An 18,252-nucleotide genomic window follows, 5' to 3' on the forward strand; every position below is an offset into this window, starting at 1 on the left:
AGGGGTCGTAGATGGCGTTATGCTGATGCTGATTGTGAAAGGGTATCCGATCTGGGCTTTCTCGGGCGGGGAATGGTAAAATGGATTTAAATTGTGTTAAGCTGAGCGGTTATTCTTAAAACTTGCTGGAAGATATCTCCATATGCAATGAAAGCATTTTACGTAGTTATCATAGCTTTAAAATTTTGTGTGAGTACTGCTTTATTCGCTCATGCCTCTGTAGATTCTTGTTATTTTGTTATTACACCACCAAGTTGGTTTGTCGTATTCTTGAGGTTCTCCGTCGTTGCGTTAATCTGGTTGTTGCTTTGTATATGATGCCCGGTTTTATAACTTCAGTTTGTAAAGGAAAAAATTCCCCTAATTATTTCTTCTGCTTCACAGATTTTAACTCTGGGTGGCTAATGTTCGTCGCACTTGCAGCTTATGGTCCAGTTGGTATGTGAAGTACTGGATTTGTCATGTATCCTGCGTGTCGTGCCGTCCCTTTCGTCCTCGTTTCTTGTTTGCGTTGTGAATTCAAGATTAAGACACCTCCACAAGCCTGATCAATTGAGATGTAAAGCGCACCTGCACTCATTCAATGGGCCCTGCAGATGGCGCTTGCAGTGCGAAGGCGGGAAACTTTTTTTCTCTCAACAAACCTACATTCACTTTATGAAAGAAGCGAGATGGTAGGGGAACAACGTGACTAGTAGTCGCGTAGAGTTCTGTGGAAGAGGCGGCAGTTGATGGTCGTTTTGAGACGGCATTCGAAGTAAAGGAATTAGGTACGCGGCCAATTTAAAACGACATTGTTTTATTCCGGGGTCTAGCAAGATCTGAATGACGTCATATCCGTCACGGACATGACATCGCCAGAAAAACATCGACTGACGCGGCTGCGCCGGGATTTGAACCATTTCGCTTTTGTGTTTTACCGGTTCCTATGGAAGAGGAAACAAAACATTTTATAAAAACGCTCGTAGCAAGGCGCTCAGCAATTTGCAGGAACTGATAAGAAACCATGGTTCACTCTTGCTCGGTTTTCTTCCTGTTGTAGTACTAGGATGAAGTGCAGGATGAAAAGTGTGAAATGGAAAGAAGAAAGAAGAGAGCAGAGAAAAGATAATGAAGTCATTCACCATTTAGTGGCCCAAAGGAACTACCACGTAATGGGGTGTTGCAATACTCCATGATTATAAACATGCATTGCTGAGCCACCGATGTGAAATGAAAAAAAAACCTCTGGGAAATTACGACTGCTCCAAGGATTGTGAATATAGCACAAGATCGTTGCTGATTCGCACAAGCAATGACTATTTAGTGGTGTTCCAACAGGGATGGCATTCACTACAGCTTGATCTACGGAACCAAATTTGTGATATCAAAGCATTTAGCAGAAGTAAAAGGAACCCGAAATGTACGGTACCCCCTTATTTATAACTATACCTCTTGCTTTGGTTTTAAATATTTGCTCGCAGAAAGCTACTGGATTTCGAATGGTCACACGCATGTTTACACCTTACACTTGGTTTTCGTCAGACTAGAATACGGATCATAAGGGTGGTGATGCATCAGTGGTGATGCATCTACAAATTCAGAAATTATGGGGCAAAGCAATTTTCTACGGACTTACGGAATTCCCTTTGTTCTGCTGTTGCAGGGTTGATGCTGAAGGAGCTGGCCTGAGCTCATGAAGACCTGAAGAAAGGATACTTAAAGTTACAAGCCTTGCAGTGGTAATATCTCGTGCCATGGTATCAGAAAGCCCAACTGAAACCGGCCGACGAGATGCCGACTTTCGTACGGCGTCCCCTGGCTACCAAAACTACGGCAACGCCAACCCCATCAAGGCCTTGGCAACACTGTTGAAGCAGACAGCCGCAGCTGCCGCCTCAAACCTCTGCAACAGCTCTGCGCCGCCTTCGTCATGCGGAGTCATAGAAAGAAACTTAAGTCATCCTTACAATGACGTTGAAGACGACGAATCCTACTATCCAGGGAACCGCTCTGTTGAGGAAGTCTTGGCCATCGCAGTTCCCATTCTCTTCGGCGCCATAGCGGTCATAGGCTTTTTTGGCAACGCCCTGGTGGTGCTCGTCGTTCTCTGCAACCCGCAGATGCGTTCCACCACAAACATCCTCATAATAAACCTGGCTATGGCGGACTTGCTGTTCATAGTGTTCTGCGTTCCGTTCACCGGTTGGGACTACACTCTCAATTACTGGCCTTTTGGCGACATCTGGTGCAGGGTCGTGCAGTACCTCGTCATCGTCTGCGCCTACGCCAGCATATACACCCTCGTCCTCATGTCCCTTGACAGGTTCCTCGCTGTAGTTCACCCAATCACTTCCATGTCCGTGAGAACCGAAAGGAACGCCTACCTGGCGATCATGCTCACGTGGGTGATTATTCTTTTGGCGTGCATACCGGCGCTATTCGCCCATGGCATGATCGTCCTCAACGATAGCTTTTCCTCTTGCACTTTTCGCGTGGACCTCGGCTACAACATCGCCGCCTTCCAGATATCCTTCTTTATGTCATCCTTCGTCATCCCGCTAGCCCTTATTTTCATCCTGTACGTCCTCATGCTCAAGAGGCTGTGGTTCGGAGCAGCACCCGGGGGCCGAGTCAGCGCGGAGAGTGTCCGTTCTAAGAAGAGGGTTACTCGACTCGTCGTTGTGGTCGTCGTAGTCTTCGCGGTTTGCTGGTGTCCTGTACAGGTTTGTGCTTGTCTGCTCATATCTGCAAGCAAGTTTGTCTTGTCTAGCAGGGCGGAACCAAAATTAAATTATTGCTCTTTTATCGACCAAAAATGGCATAAACGTACGTTATGAAGAGAGAATAAAGCAGGTATAATTTTCCAGATGATAGCCAGTACGGGCCACGAAGCCGTTGCGTAAACCGCAAATGTTAAACGGCTAACGTCCAGCGGGTAAAAGCTTCTCTATAACAACGATTTCAAATCCAACTATTTAAATCTTAAAAGTGCCGAAGCATACTCCTTACAAAACACATTTGACACAGCAGGGGTGGGCTTAGAATTGACAACGCAGCATTAGTTGTCTTCAAATCCCGCCAGGGCGAGGCAGGATAATGCTGAAAGTACGCACGCTGTCGTAGAGACAAGTGCGTTACCAATAGTAGTTACTCTGAGACACCGTATTTTTGTCTCTGAGGGGGGTCGCTTTCGATATTCATTAGTAAGGTTAGAAGTGCTTTCAAAAACAAAGTGCACAGTTGAAAGGCTGTACATGGTTTTGTTTGCTACTTTTGTCAGTATCCCCTATTGCGATGATAATTTGAGTGTAACGAAACTTGCTGGCGTGTTAGAAGCTCTGGCCTAGTAACTTATGTTCGGAGCCACACCCCTAACCACAAGACAATTTAACGTATAGATATTGTTTCCAAAAAACTAATTCCTAATAGCTGTCCATTGTCACTTTCAGCTGGGGCTTCTATTTCCGGGTGATGTTCAGAAAGTTGCAGATATTACGAAACCCTTAATAGTTATTTAGGGACAGTTCTGCGCTTCATAAACCAAAGATAATTTAATTTGGTGCTTTTATTACTCATAAACAATCCCCGAATAAATGCGCTGCTAATAGACTATATTAAAATATAACGTAAAGATAATCTCAGGTTCCCTAACGTGACTTCCCTAATGATGTGTCGGGTACGCTACACGAAATTTCACCAATAAAAACTATATTAAGATATTTGAAAACAACATTAAACATATTCTGCTGCTTTACAAGCCAAAAATGTTCTGCGGAAATGCCGGGATTGAATGGCGGTACCTAATGCTCGAGTATCAGCAAGGTAGAACAGAAGATAAGGTGGCCACGAACCTCAACGTCCTTTAGTATTTGTTGAACCGACAGAATGGTGTTTGCAGGCGTCTACCACAGTAACGCACAAAGTAGAAGGGAAAAAGTGTTTGCCACCCGCCCCTAATTACATGTAAGGGTGGGTGCATCACGGAATGTGACTGTGTGTCTTTACGCAGTTCGAAGAGTTGCGGCTCATCCGAAAGTATGGCAGGAGCACGAGTGCGTTCAGGACATTTGTGGGTGTTGGTTGTCTAGAGGGCGTTTGCGTTTGTGCGGTAGGGCTTACCCGAAGCGTAAATTAAGCAAAATGGAGAATCGATGGAGGGACTTCGTTAAATACCTAAGTTGGTTCGAATGTCCGTACGAAATGATTTTGCAGGAATATGGCATGTCTCATATTTGAAAAATCTTTGGCTTGGAGCATATATACAAGCTGTGTACGTCTGATTAAAAAAAATGTAGTAGCAAACTTCTCACCGCGTTTCAATCCTCTTTATTCCCAGTCGCTGTGCGCTGAGCGGAAGGATATCGAGCAGCATGAAATTCTAAAAAAACGTGCTTTGCGACATGCCCATGAAGATTTTAGTGCAACCAAGCGTGCATTGTGAGATAAAAATAGTGACAGACGGGATTAAAGGACATCTGCGAAACCTTTTATTATACGGAAACGTGCTCAAACCTAATGGATTTGGTGGTACTAACAGAATAGCTGCCAGGAATGATACTTGAAATTTTTGCCATGTAAACTAAATCGGTTCGAAAGAGCAAGAACCAGTCACTGAACGATCATTCTGGCAAACAGGAATGCTTCATAACTCGTGCCAGTGCGATTTCGTGATCAGATGTCTCGAAGCACTGGTTCACTAACGCAAAACCAACAAATTTTGATAACTACAACGTTATAAAGCTTTATTTTATTTTGTTTTGTGTTTTCTGGAGGCTGAGCAAAATTACGCAGAGTACGAACCATTTCGGATAATATGTCCTTCTCCCGTGGTAACAAATGTGGCCAACCAGTTCAGGTCACAAGAAGAGTTGGGTTTCTAAAGATTGTTGGGGAAAACCAACCAGCCTCTTATTATTGAAGTTACATGAACCAGAACGTACAGAAATTTTCCGAATTTTGGTAGTTATCATTTATTTTGTTTAAAATAATTGAAATGGCTTGTTGGCCAGTGGTTAGACTTGTAATAGGGTGTGCAGTAAAACATTTGACGCTTACTGCGGTTACTTACTGACGAGTTGGTTCATTGTGCATGCTGAGTTCCAATTACGATTGTAATTGAACACGTTATTCCTGGAAACAGTTTTCAGTATAGTTCTTGGCTTCAGTCCTTAACATGCTGTTTGGAGACTGAGGGGACTTGCAATCTGACAGGTTAACTGTGTAAACAAGTTAACTTAGTTAAGACGTTAGCAGGTTAACAATTAACTAAGACTCGCCAACTCCCTAGGAAATATTGTCATTCCTGGCATACTCTAATTGTATTTGTTAGCCTTGGGTAATCCAGTTAATGTCAGCCTACATTTCCTGGCATTATTATGCCTAAAGTTTTCATACAGTGAGAAAGTATATGTCAGGCGGACTTACGGCTATTTATTTTTTTTAATTATTTGTACTTTTATATTGAAAAAATACGATTTTATTCGCTGGTAAAATGCTCGCTGCTTTTTTTATAAAATGAGTGGGTCAGTCTTGAAGACACTTTCTGTGAAAGTTCTACTTTTGCCGAAGGAAGTAAATTCTTATGTTGATGGTCCCATAAAATGAATATCAAGAGAATATTTTCATTGAGGCACCATATTCGAGGTCTGAAATTTTGAGAAGCAGCTATCGAATTTCCTATAACTACAATCATGTGCAGACAAAAATAGCCATGCGGCGCCAATAGAAGAGGCTAGGAAACAAGGTAGGCGGAGTTATGTTTCCATGGACAAAAATAAACAATGGCCATGCTGCTTATTTAGTTTTAGGGTCAGACCCATGATTCATAGGAATGTTCTAGAAACGAGTTTCTTAACTTTCTGTGTGCTGCTTGCTAAAAAGAACCCCGAATTTTTGGTCAATTTTTTATACTCCAATTTTTTGTATTTCAGGTGGTGCTGGTGCTGAAGAGCGTCGACCTGTACGGACTACCAATGAACCCACCCAGGATCGTCGTGCAGATCGCGTCCCAGATCCTTGCCTACACCAATTCTTGTGTAAACCCGTTCCTGTACGCCTTCCTCTCCGACAACTTCCGCAAGAGCTTCCGTAAGGTCATCTTCTGCTACCGGAAGAACTCCACCGTCACGGGATCTTGCCCCACGCGGACGCGAAACGAATACGTGGACGCCGCTGAACGGGAAACACTCGCCAACTCGGGTACGAAGAGCGCCAAGATTACCAATGACATCCTCTAACACGACGCGGGGGAGCGTGTATGTGCGTGTCTGTGTGTGCGCGTGAGCCTCAGCTACATATAAAGGGAACTGAATCGAGTGTGTGCCGAACAAAAAAATATTTAGGGGCTCACCGGTGCAAAAATATGTCGATTGTTGCTTAGTGTAACATGTCAAAATGTGTCTGTAGGATGGCCGTTCGCCTCAGCACAGAATATCGGGCGTGGAGATTGCCGGCAAGGAACGTTGAACCGACAAGCTGGCCGGTACGTCTTTTAAAAACGTACCAGGGTAGCTAGAACCAACGATATTTTGTAACAACGTATTTGTGCTTATTTTACCATGCTGTGGCTACTCTCCGTGGTTGCAGTTCTCTTCTACGCTTCCCCTTGGGGAAAAGAGGATAGTCTTTAAACCGGTTTCAATGGGAATGATACGCGCCTAAAAAGTACCCTGCCCTTTGTTCCAGTCGTAGTATTGTGTATTGCTGTGGTAAGGCTTCTGTACGAAGTCGAACGCCACAAGACTGGATTTTGGTGTTTTGATGACTGAAAGCAGCCTGTATCCAGTGAGAGAATTTAGGGAATACATGCTGGGATAATCTCGCGAGTGTTTTTCGTAGCTCACTGAAATCAAATCTCGCATCATCCGTGTAACGTTCAGAAGCGCTTCTGTTTCTTTTCTTCGACATAAAAATAATCAACCATGCTGCCTAATAGTTTTGCTGACAATTTTTTTGCTTTTAGTATGAATATAGGATATCCTTACTGTTCTCAAATGGAGAGAGAAAAAAAAGGGAGGGACAAAGGGAGAATGAAAGGTTTGTTCGATCAAAACAGGGAAAGGAAAATTGAACGTGTTCCGCCTGCTAAGTTGAGCAGTCCCTCAAGTTGCGCGCTTATGTCACGTGTGGGTCCACCACCGATAACTGACCGCAGGGTAAGGTTTACTACGATCAGTCAATGGACGTAAACACATAAAAACAAGAAAGCTAATTCAAAAAATAAATGGATTACTTGGTCCTTCGTAGCAATTAACAAATATTTGGCTTAATATTATGGAACAAATTATATGCTTACAACGCCATTGCCACTGACTTTTAAGGGTTGGTTGGAACTATATGTTTCTGAAATACTTAGTGAAAGCTCTAACTCGTATGTTTTTTCAGGACACAGAAAACGCTCATTCGGAGTAAGGAATTCGGAATCAAAGTTAGGATTTTTTTGTAGCGACGAGCAGCGAATTCTTTGGATGGGATTCTCAAGTGAGAATACAAGCGAACAAGCATGTTTTCTTTACTACAATGGAATAGCAATGACCCATTTAACATTAAACCCTTGGTTTCAAAGCTCTACGTTCATATTTATTGTTTTGAGTACGTGACACTGGTGTGGGACCCGTGTGATTTTGTGACATATTTCCAAAGAATCCGAACGGTATATAATGGCCTGTTTCAAGTTCAGTGTTCCAGTACTCGCGAGAATAGCTATGCACTGTATTCAATTGCATGTGTTTTTGGGCACTATTGCTTCTAAGATCTCTGCTCAACAGAAACACAGCCAAACACAGTGTCGAAAACTGTTAAGAGAATGTTGATGAGTCTGTACTAGTTTCACTAAAACTTTATTTTAAATGTAAACGTATTGTTTTAAAAATGCAGCGTTCCTTTGTAAAAGATAAAAACATCTTGCAACATCGCTCTCCCGGTAAAAAAAACACAATGTTTTCGTGCACCACAGCAAAATGACGAGCTTTGCACCAGTGACTGCATGAAACAAAGCAACCGAACTGCTTCGGGAACCGTAGTGTCTGTTTGATTTAAAACCAACGTGCAAAAAGTGTGTGCGGAACCAATGTGTTGCTCCATCTTCTCTCGTGCGGCCATCACGTACAAGGAGAAAATCAACGTCGCGCTCCTCGTGACCTGCAATTTTCGTGCTGCTGAAGACTTTGCCACACGGTGCTTCGACTGTCATAGAAGGATGTATGTTCATCTTCTTTTTCCTAATGTTTCCCCTAATGGTGTGACTCGTAAATGTTATCGGGCCCGTCCAACTGTAAGTGTATGCTATGTGTGCTTAACGTTCCAGACCCTAGGCTGTTGTCTCTCCCACCAAATGAAATACATATACATATTGCTGAAACTGGACAGTGTACAAGTAAAGATAGATGCGCACTATGTATATAGCAAAATTACCTTTGCCCAAAAGACCTGTATATTTGCCTCCAAGATGTCGCCACTCTGTCCTTGGTATCCTACAAACGTTACTTCAAGGATGTTGTGTCTTAAATTTTCTGGGATGTTCAATTGCCCTAACTTGTTTAGGGTACAATGTTCTTGTTCAGTAAAACTACGATGAATGGAGAAGCAGTGTAGCAAATAAAGAGAAGACAACACTGCGGAAGTGTGGCTATTAACTTTCAGGAAGTACAGCGGGTAAATTTTCCTGGTGGTTCTAGTTTTTTTTTTTTGTGGTTTTGCGATAATGGGCTAAGCAGAGGCCATAGCGAGCTGAGATCCCAGTTATCAAAACGTGTTACGACAATTTGCCATACTTGCCTTTAACAGTGTCGTGTTTGGCTAGTGTCGCTGTTTGTTGCCACTTGACATATTTACTTACATCAATTAGCAGGTCATGGAAGCGGTTTCAGCCGCCGTATTTCCAGAAGTCTGCCTAACTTGTTTAATAAACTTGGTTTAAACCTTATCCAAAGTGTGACATCTTAGTTTTGTGCGTCCTGTTCATACTATGTGGCGTTGTTAGTGCTTCTGGGGCGTATCTGTTCTACCCCGGTAATACAGTACAGGTTAAACTTCACATTAAGGTTTTTTTTTATTATGATTGTGTTACGTATTTTATACTGCCACAGGTTCATAATGAATGTTTTCTGTCGGCTGGCATTTATAACACTACCGCGCTTATGTAGTTTTGTAAGGGAGATGGCCGATAAGCTTTTGAGGCAGCGAGACACACGTAGGCACTGTTGTTATTGTTGTTTCATCAGATAAACTTTAAATTCTCTCCGTTTTCTTGTAGCACTAAGAATTGCTTGCCAAATTGGGTAAACTCATCAGCAGGTATTTAGAAAATGGCGTAAAAATGTTTCATTTTTATGTGCTCAACTGTGCCCAGACAAGGAAGTACGGTTGAAAGCGTTCGGTGCCATTGTAGAGTAGAGAACGTGAAACAGCGTTTAGTTTTATTACGTGAGTAAGTAAATTGTGGAGCTTCCTGCTGTTACTTCTTTGGTGTTTGATAGATGGATAACTGGTTTGTTTGTTTTATTGATTGATTGATTTATTTATTTATTGATAGATAGATAGATAGATAGATAGATAGAGAGATAGATAGATAGATAGATAGATAGATAGATAGATAGATAGATAGATAGATAGATAGATAGATAGATAGATAGATAGATAGATAGATAGATAGATAGATAGATAGATAGATAGATAGATAGATAGATAGATAGATAGATAGATAGATTGATTGATTGATTGATTGATTGATTGATTGATTGATTGATTGATTGATTGATTGATTGATTGATTGATTGATTGATTGATTGATTGATTGATTGATTCTGATGCGCCGGAACTACACGGGCGGCGATGAGGCGCGCCGTCGTCAAGGGTTCCCAAATATTTTCACCACCTGCGGCTCTTTAATTAAAGAGACACCATAATGATTTGGAAACTTTGCGGCATTACGAGCACAAATTGTAGTCTGGAGTATGTAGGCCATGTTTAGACTGCTCTCGCTACGTTTACGGGACTTTATTAAGAAGAAAAACCAATTAAAAAATGCTGTCCTCCTTTCTACATCCTCACCAGTTTTCGATGGCGTTTCCTATGAAGTAAAAAAAAGGCATTTTTGACGGCGCTACTGCACGGCTCAGCGACCTTCGAACAGCGTCAGTCGGCCCAGCGTTTAGCCCATGCACCGGCCGCCGACGTGTCGTCGCATTTCGCTCGCTCAGTTGAAATTAAGCCACGACACGCTTGTGAATGGAAGAATGGCCCGTTCTTTAGCTTGTTAGCTTGTACACTGTACCAAGCTCCAAGTCAGGTCGCTCCACACAAGCGCACATGTGACGCGCCACTCACTTGTACGCTAGTAGGAAAATCTAAGGCCAATCGGAGAATTGTCAGCGAAGTTATTTTAGGTAGTAAGGAACTAAATCAAACGAACCTTTATCGTACAGCGTAAAACTAGGGTGCAGGAGGCACTTTTTTGGTGTAGGCGAACAAGCACAGCGGTCAGGAGCACGACCAGACATCTGTGAACGCTTTTCCGTCTAAAATGCTATTGCTAGAAATGAGACATTGTGAAAATTTGGTATGCGTGGTGCACGAGTGCTATACAAGAAATAGTCATCTAAACTGCTTGAAATGCTGAAACTAAGTAAAATGTAAACTGACAATACATTACATACTACAGACCCTGTGGTACATTTCTGCAGAGCTTGCAAAATTAAAAAAAAAACATAAAACTGCGTGTCAGAGTCAAGCGCAATGAGAGGACATTCATCCTCGCCGCATGTGTAAGCCGGTTCAAGGCTCTCCACCTTTTGCTATATAGAAGTTCCATTCGTATTTGTTTGAAAAATGGAGGTGGAGAACCTGCCCTTTCATATTGAGAAAGCCGAGGATTTGGACGCCTGAGCATTGCTTTGAAGCTAAGGACAAGCTTAGGCTTAGCAGTTAATTTTTATTAGGAAAATTCTCCCGCACAAACAATTAGGGCGAAAGATTTATGGGCCCTGTTCTGCAAAAAAGCGCCGTTATTGTTGTCGGCACAGGGACATGGCCGCCGCTGTAAGGAGTAAATTAATAAAACACAATTCGGACATAAATTTGATTTTCAACCCGCGCCTCCACAGTCTCACTCCGATTCTTTACCGCCTGAGCGATCGCAGCACGTTGCGAGCAGTCCAATCAAAAATTTTCGTCGTTATTTTTGTTCCTTTCTTCGTATCCTGCGCCCACTTGGGGCATTCTCCCGTGAACGGCACCTTTGACGGTTTTGTGTCCCGCTCCACAAAATTCACACAGCGGTGAATTGGAGAGAGAAAAAAAAAACGTTTATTGTGAGAGCATTTACGGTGAATTGGAAGCGCAAACTTTTAAAAATAGTTCTTGCAGCGGGACAGTTGAACGTGATGGCACGTGCGTAGAGCACGTGCACAGCAGCGGCGCAGTACTCTGATTCTAGCGAGGCCGTGGCGAGTGACAGTGTGCTTGCTGACGTAATTTGAGCAGTAAGACGAAGAACTAAAACGAAGGACCCACGAAAATAGGGTGTAGGAAAAAAAAGCGAGTCAAAGGTATTCGTGTGAAAGGATGAAGAAACAAAATGGAAGAAAGAGAAGCAAATGCGAGCTAGCAATGAACAAGTTGTTAATAAGTATCGCCAGGCTGCACAGCACAGAAGCGAACTTAAATACCCCGACGAATCCCTTTGCTTAGATTTTCAAATCAAATTCATGCCTCACCTTCCACAGAAGGCGACCGCCATGCATCCTGATTCGTCTTTGAAGCCTCTCTCGTGTCCCTCTAGCCCTACGCGCTAGTTCAACTTCGTCGTATCCTGTATATAACCCATTAGAGACAAATTGAAGGTCTTGTCATAAAAATGACTTCTGGGCAATATCCCTTTACTGTATCCTTCTCAACCTGAACATTACATGTAGTTGATCTTATCTGAAAAAAAAAAACTATTTAAACATGCAGTGAAATTCGGTGAGGAGGGCTGTGTATTCCAGCAGAGGTGAAGTAGTTTTGGAAGTGCCCCCACTAAAACGTTAGATTTAGCATCGCTATTGTGTAACCAGCCAGGTTATGTCCACCGAAACTACAGCGCGTGATTCCTTTAAAATTTCCACAGTATTTGGGGCTATGAAAAAAGGCGGGGAATGAAGGGTGCCCCACAACTGCAAGATGTACAAAACTGCGCAAGATAAGCAAGGACAAAAAGACAGAGGCACAGCACCTACTTGCCAGTGAAATTCTAGTTTACCACGTTGACCGATCCCCGTACAGAGGCACCTTATGGGGAAATTTTCATTTTGTCGACAAGACAATTGCTTTTGTCACAAAATACGCATTTATCCCAAATATAACCGTCCTTACCCACCATGAATACGCAGAGAACTTTTTGCTATAAAACACTGAATGGTCACTGAGGGAACAACGCTGGTGTCCACACAGGTATTTTCTGTAGCTTTCAAAAGAACGTCAAATTCCTACTGTCTATGAACGTAGGAATGCGATGGCCGAATTTCAACATCGGCTAAGACTCTTCATGTGACTGGACATGAGTGTATGCGCCAGTCTTATATCTACATTGCTTTCTACACGTGATGGAGCTCCATAGAAGTGTGTCATCATTGTAAACATGCAGCCGAACTGCGAACTGCGCAGCTGGAATGGGTATGCGGGAGGTCTTGGCCTCACCATGCGGCACAGCTGTCACCATCAAGCCACTGTAACCTGCGCGCCGTACCACCACACACACCAAAAGCACTGCTGCCCCTTCAACGCCCCTTGGCGCCAAAGGAGACAGGTTGCAAATTCAATACAGGCATATGTGTAAAATGAACGTATTCTCTACAGCCTTCAGTTGGAGTGCGCTTCAGCTTCTCAAAAATGTATAGGCGTCCTCAAAAATTTTGGCTTCACCCACCAATATTTGCAGTAGCAGTGGCCTTTCGCTTCGTGTTCCTTTTATGTATTGTTACTCGCCCACCGATAAGCCTGCTATAGTTCGGCTGACCGCACCGTCAGTGAGTGGGAGGGCAAGAAGGGAAGTACAAAGCAATTCCCCCGCAGACTATCCAGCAGCACGCCACACTTATACCTTTGCTGTAAATAACAAACCAATTATTCAAATATAATATTATAAGTTAAATATTCTTATAATTTACGCAGCTGAGTGATGCATCTTTCAACCTTTTTATTATTGTTGCCTCTTACTCAAGCATTTGATCCTTGTAACGTACACTCGTTAAGCATGGCTTGTGTAGTGTTAGCAATGTGAGTCTATTTTTTACAGGAAACGCTACGTACCTGCATAACGTCTCAAACGTATAGCCGCAAAAAGAACTTAAAGCTAAAGGCAACATCCCATTTTACAAACAACGGTGTCATATCAACTCTCTCGCTGTAGCTTTCATTCCTGTCAATAAACTGCTGGGCAGTTCTTCTACACGGTTCATAACCTCAGCGCAAAACTTCCACGTGTAGCCACGATGGAACAGTACCACTGCTCTCTTTCCGGACATATTAGGGATAAGAAGTGCGGCCTTATTTATATCGGAAAAAAAGTACCAAAAAAAAACAACATGACATGAAGGCATGTGCTTTTTACACCGCCTTCCGGCAAGCTTGAAAATATATCAAATTTTCAGCCACAAGAACTAGCTCTACCTCTGAGGATTTGGCGTGAATAGTTTGAAGCTTCATTCCCGAAGCCTCGTTCGTGAATCAAGCCTCATTTTGTAGTTTATAACTTCTTTTGGACCCCTTGATTCCCCGAAGAGGTACGGGAGCGACTGGACATGTAACGGCACGCCGTTACGCATAACGCCACGCTTGATGCCTAACATCGTTAACCGATACCTGCTGCTCGAAGTACACTAAATATAACGTGGTATGGCAAGTCGTATGGCTCAACACGTGGATTACGTAGTATTTAGCCCAAAACCTACTATGTTACCTTTGAGTCCTGCTTTTAGATCGTAAGTCGCGAAGTGAGTCCATTTTAACAGTAATCAGTTTTCTCCTCATAGTGAGTAAAGATTTAAGTACCGGTTCGCACGTACGGGATAGTCGGTGCGGTTATTCTAGCAGAGGGATACGACAAAGCAGCCCATACATGAATTGATGTTTGTATGCTGTCAGCGCGTATTTTTATGGACGCTTTGACATACAATAGTGAATCAACAAAATAGTCAATGACAATTGTCAGTTAAATTTAGCGCGATCGTGTGTCTCAACGCTGTAAGAACCGCGTGCTTGCACTAATGAGTACCTCCGCTTAAAGCAAACCAGGCACACTCTAAATCTTTCGCCTCCTTGCAGCTCAAGCTTGAAAGTCACGGCCCACCAGAGCTGAGGTTTATTTATATATCTAAGTTCGTACTGCTGTCTAAGCAAGTATCTAGATTTTGCCTACTGTATCCAACTTGCGAAATAAACTACCCAATTTTCGAGCGTACAGCCAAGCTTGAACGTTTTAACTACGTGAATTTTTCCCTTCTTCAGTTATTTCTGTCTTGTCTGACTGGTCTAATCCAGGGCGAGGCGTTCAGTGTGAACTACGCTAATGAGGTAGTCTTTCATTTTGCGTTCCGAATGGAAAAGGCAGCAATAGCAGCTCTCATTTGCTTGTTCTGGCAAGAAAACGCCCCAGTGATCCATGCCTAATTAGGCGGTCCTCTTCGAAATTTCTCTCCTACATTTGCATTGCAAGCACGAGGCAACAGTAGCACAAAAGGGAATGAATCGCTATGTTGACGGCCAGAAGCCGCTCATCTTTCTGTAATCTAGTGTAATTACGCTAGAACTGAGCATACTAACAACTTCATGGTTTACATTTAACTAAAAATGCAGCTTTCATGATGTCCTGCTTGGCTAATCTGATCAAACTGGAAACATAGGGCCATCTGAGAATTGATGGCAAAAACAAAAGTACTGAATGAGACCAAGCGTCAGGTAGGTAGTTTATCTAACCTTCATTATTGGAGTTTCCTTCTTTACACGGCTTAAGTTCAAATACCTTTTCCGACGGATCAACAAGTGAACATGCGGTGAACATACAAAAAAAATACTAGGATAGACAAGATAAGATCAGTTTCTCTCTGCACAGTAGAGTCGGCAAAAGGGTTTTCTACAACGCGCGAGCGGAGTGCTCTTGACTGCGCAAGAGATATCTTTTGGTGACGCCTGGTTTGAGACCGGTAGAATGTGTGCATGCGCGACCCTCATCAGCGCGATGACTGGTTTCTTTGTCGCTGTGCCCGTCGTCTAGGCTCGTACCTTCTTTTGCTGTTATAAGCGCTGCCTGCGCTGCCAGGCCGGGAAAACACAGCGCAGATTAGCGATTGTAGTACACTGTTCGCTGCGTTTATTTACGTGCAGCGCATGATTGTCGCGGCGCCCTTTGCAATTTAAACAGGAGTTTCTGTTTTAGATGCGACGCTGAGAGCATCTCTTGTCGGCGGCCCTGTCCTTCCTGCGTGCGTCCGTTGTGTTTGTCCGCACCGTTGCGCCCCTCCTCCTATTGCCGTGGTAGCGCGCCCTCTCCCCCAACATCTGTGGCGCGGGCAGTGCGGCGCGCTTTCTCACTCCGCCGGTGGGCGACGCTGCGCGCGGCGCAAGCGCGCTGTGCGCATGTGCAGCGCCCTCTCTCTCCGCGGTGCCGCGCTCCGGCCAGTCTCTCAGTCGACGGTCGTCCACGCTACGCTTGTTCTCTCTCTCTCTCTCTCTCGCATTACCCGACAATTGCTCATGCAATTCGAGTAATCGACCCAACGGAAACGCACAATCGAACCCCCTTCAGCGTCGCATCACACCAGGGTTCCCGCGAGGGGAGGTGGGCGTAATTTTTTTTCTGTATTCGAGAAAACGAACAAAAATTGCCGAAAACGCGTCGCTGCCGGCTTTCTAGAGTGACCAGATGTCGGTCCGTGATCGCTTGCACAGTGCAATAAGTATTGTGGCGTTAGGCCGTTAGCACCGACGTGCAAAGCCGAACGCACATGCCGGATAGTGGCTCCCCGGGTACTCCTCCAACGTATATTCGCAGAACGATGACGCAATGAACAGCTGTGTGCCAAAGCTAATGCAGATCAAAAACTCGCATATCGTGTGCTAAGGCGGGAAGTCTCAGCTTTTGTTTCCGGCCCGGCAGCGCAGGCATGCAGCGATTATTGGGGTCAAGCCAAGACGATCGGCACAGCGAAGAGGGACGCAGCCATCGCGCTGATACGGTCCGCGCATGCGCACATTCTACTAGTCTCAAACGACGGGTGATCACTAGGCGGCTCTCGCGCAGTCCGGAGCACTCCGCTCGAGCGTTATAGACCTTTTGCCGACTGTAAAAAATACAATACGAGAGGGGACGGGAGGAAGAAAGCTGTCCTTTTTTGCGGCTTGAGCCCCCTTTACGCCCAACATAATTGCAAGAATAACCCCTACATAGTAATAAAAATTAGCACTGGCTTAGCTCGGCTATGGCAGGATATACGGAGCATGAGCTAAGGTTCAGCTGGTTATTCTTAGCTTTCCTGCCTGTCCAGGATTAGCTTGATTATCATGCTTACCGCTGCTTCAATGACACACACACACACGGTATACGCATTATGTGACACATGTATATTTATCAAGCGGCTCCGGCGCAGATTCACCAATCACCCCAGAACTAAGCTGGTTCCACAGGTGCACGGTGGTGTTGCTGTGACGCACGAGCCATCGGTTCCACACCCGGTCATTCCTCGTACGCTCATCACGTGGACCGGGCCACCACGGGCGAAACAGAGGTCGGTGAAGACGCTGGGTGCATGGAGTGTGTGAAAGACGCCGGGCACGAGCAACGTTTTGTGTGACGTGTGGCGTCAGTGCTCCTCGCGCATGCTCAGCACGTCTTTCCAGGAGCCGCGCGAAACTACTCCACCTCGGCCAGTGTATCTCACGCTACAATACAACTCAACGCTGCGTCCTTCACATTGTAAAAGGCGCGTTTTAATGCGTAGGAGCAGAACAAGCTTTCACTATAAAATCACCAACAAGAATCGATTCCCTGTAGGAGTGTTGAGGTGTGAATTCGATATTTGTGCACTCTGAACTAGTAAAACCATAAATATTTATTTGTCTCTATATTAAGTCAATAAACAGCTGACTGCCGGCGGTTAAACATATTTTCTTTATAACGTGTCCTTGACTTCACGAATTCCATCGGCAAAAAATAATGGCTTTGCTTCAGGCATATTTAGGCTACAAAATTGGAGTTCTCATGACATTCTTTCCGTAGTCCTCAACCAGACATTGTATCAAAGCTACGGCGTACACTTGTCCGACTGCAGTGAAAAGTAGTAAAGCTGCGTCTTGGTTCAAGCATGAACACGTGAAGGTTACTCTCCTCCCCAATTTGGGCCCACTGCAAGGAGAAACCACCGCTCTTAAACTGGCAAGGGCCGAAATAGCAGAATTTATTTAAAGTACACCATGAATGTGTCTGTTCAACAGAGGAGTATCGAAAAGTAACCCATAAACTTGTCTGTTTCTCTGAGCAGTAGCAAAGCCATGGTTTGGTTCAATCCTAACCCCGCATATGTGGTCCTCCTGAACAGCAGCAGCTGCACCTCGTTTACTTGTTCAGGTCTTACAAAGTATACCGGTACCCACATCATCAGGTTCGATAAGAACAATAATTGCTTTTCTCATGGAAATCGATTAAGAAAGTTAGGCACCAAAGTATGCTGTTAGGCCTAACGGTTTACGGTTAGGTAAAAGTAGATAAGCTCCAACTTGACTTTACGACGTGCCAGAGAACGTCGCACTCATTCTACGTCCAGCTGCGGATCTCGCTTAAAAACGGCAGACCTCAAAGCGTAAAATAACCCCTCTCTCGTTATCCCTCTGTCTTTTCTGGCTTGATGTAATTCAACTGTTTTGGTATATTCACATCACACTTCAGACAGTGCCATGAGCGAAGGAGCAATGCCAGCTTTCGTACCACGTACCATGACCAAAAAAAGTCCGAAGACGCCAATGTATCCCTCCTAAGTTGAATAGGCAGAACAGCTAAAATGAAATTGAATACATTTGCGGCTACGCGGCGTAGAAGAGAGAGACTGGCATTGTACGTACGATGATGGCACAGAAGCGCAGCAGAAGCTGCAGTTAGTGCGGGTACGCTCCACGCATACCCGCCTAGTTTGCTGGAAACCGCCGTGCCTCCGGGTAACACCAAGACTACGCCTGCGTATACTGCTCCCGTCTTCACTTTCTTCACAGTGCTTTAGCGGTGACACACCGCTTTGCGAAAGC

General features: G+C 44.3%; 1 protein-coding gene across 1 annotated transcript in view; it reads left to right on the forward strand.

Annotated features, from left to right (window-relative positions):
• Positions 1-8,905, forward strand: part of LOC144137954 (allatostatin-A receptor-like) — a 97,553-nt gene extending 88,648 nt beyond the window's left edge. Inside the window, exons 2-3 of the mRNA XM_077669994.1 lie at positions 1,646-2,705; positions 5,913-8,905. Coding sequence (XP_077526120.1) covers positions 1,737-2,705; positions 5,913-6,218 — 1,275 coding nt within the window. The 5' untranslated portion in view covers positions 1,646-1,736 and the 3' untranslated portion in view covers positions 6,219-8,905. The remainder of the gene's footprint in view (positions 1-1,645; positions 2,706-5,912) is intronic.
• Positions 8,906-18,252: the final 9,347 nt, after the last annotated feature.

The sequence above is a fragment of the Haemaphysalis longicornis genome, unplaced genomic scaffold (genome assembly GCF_048455015.1).
Source record: "Haemaphysalis longicornis isolate Haplotype H1 unplaced genomic scaffold, Haemaphysalis longicornis Haplotype H1 scaffold_5, whole genome shotgun sequence".
Taxonomy (NCBI): Eukaryota; Metazoa; Arthropoda; class Arachnida; order Ixodida; family Ixodidae; genus Haemaphysalis; species Haemaphysalis longicornis.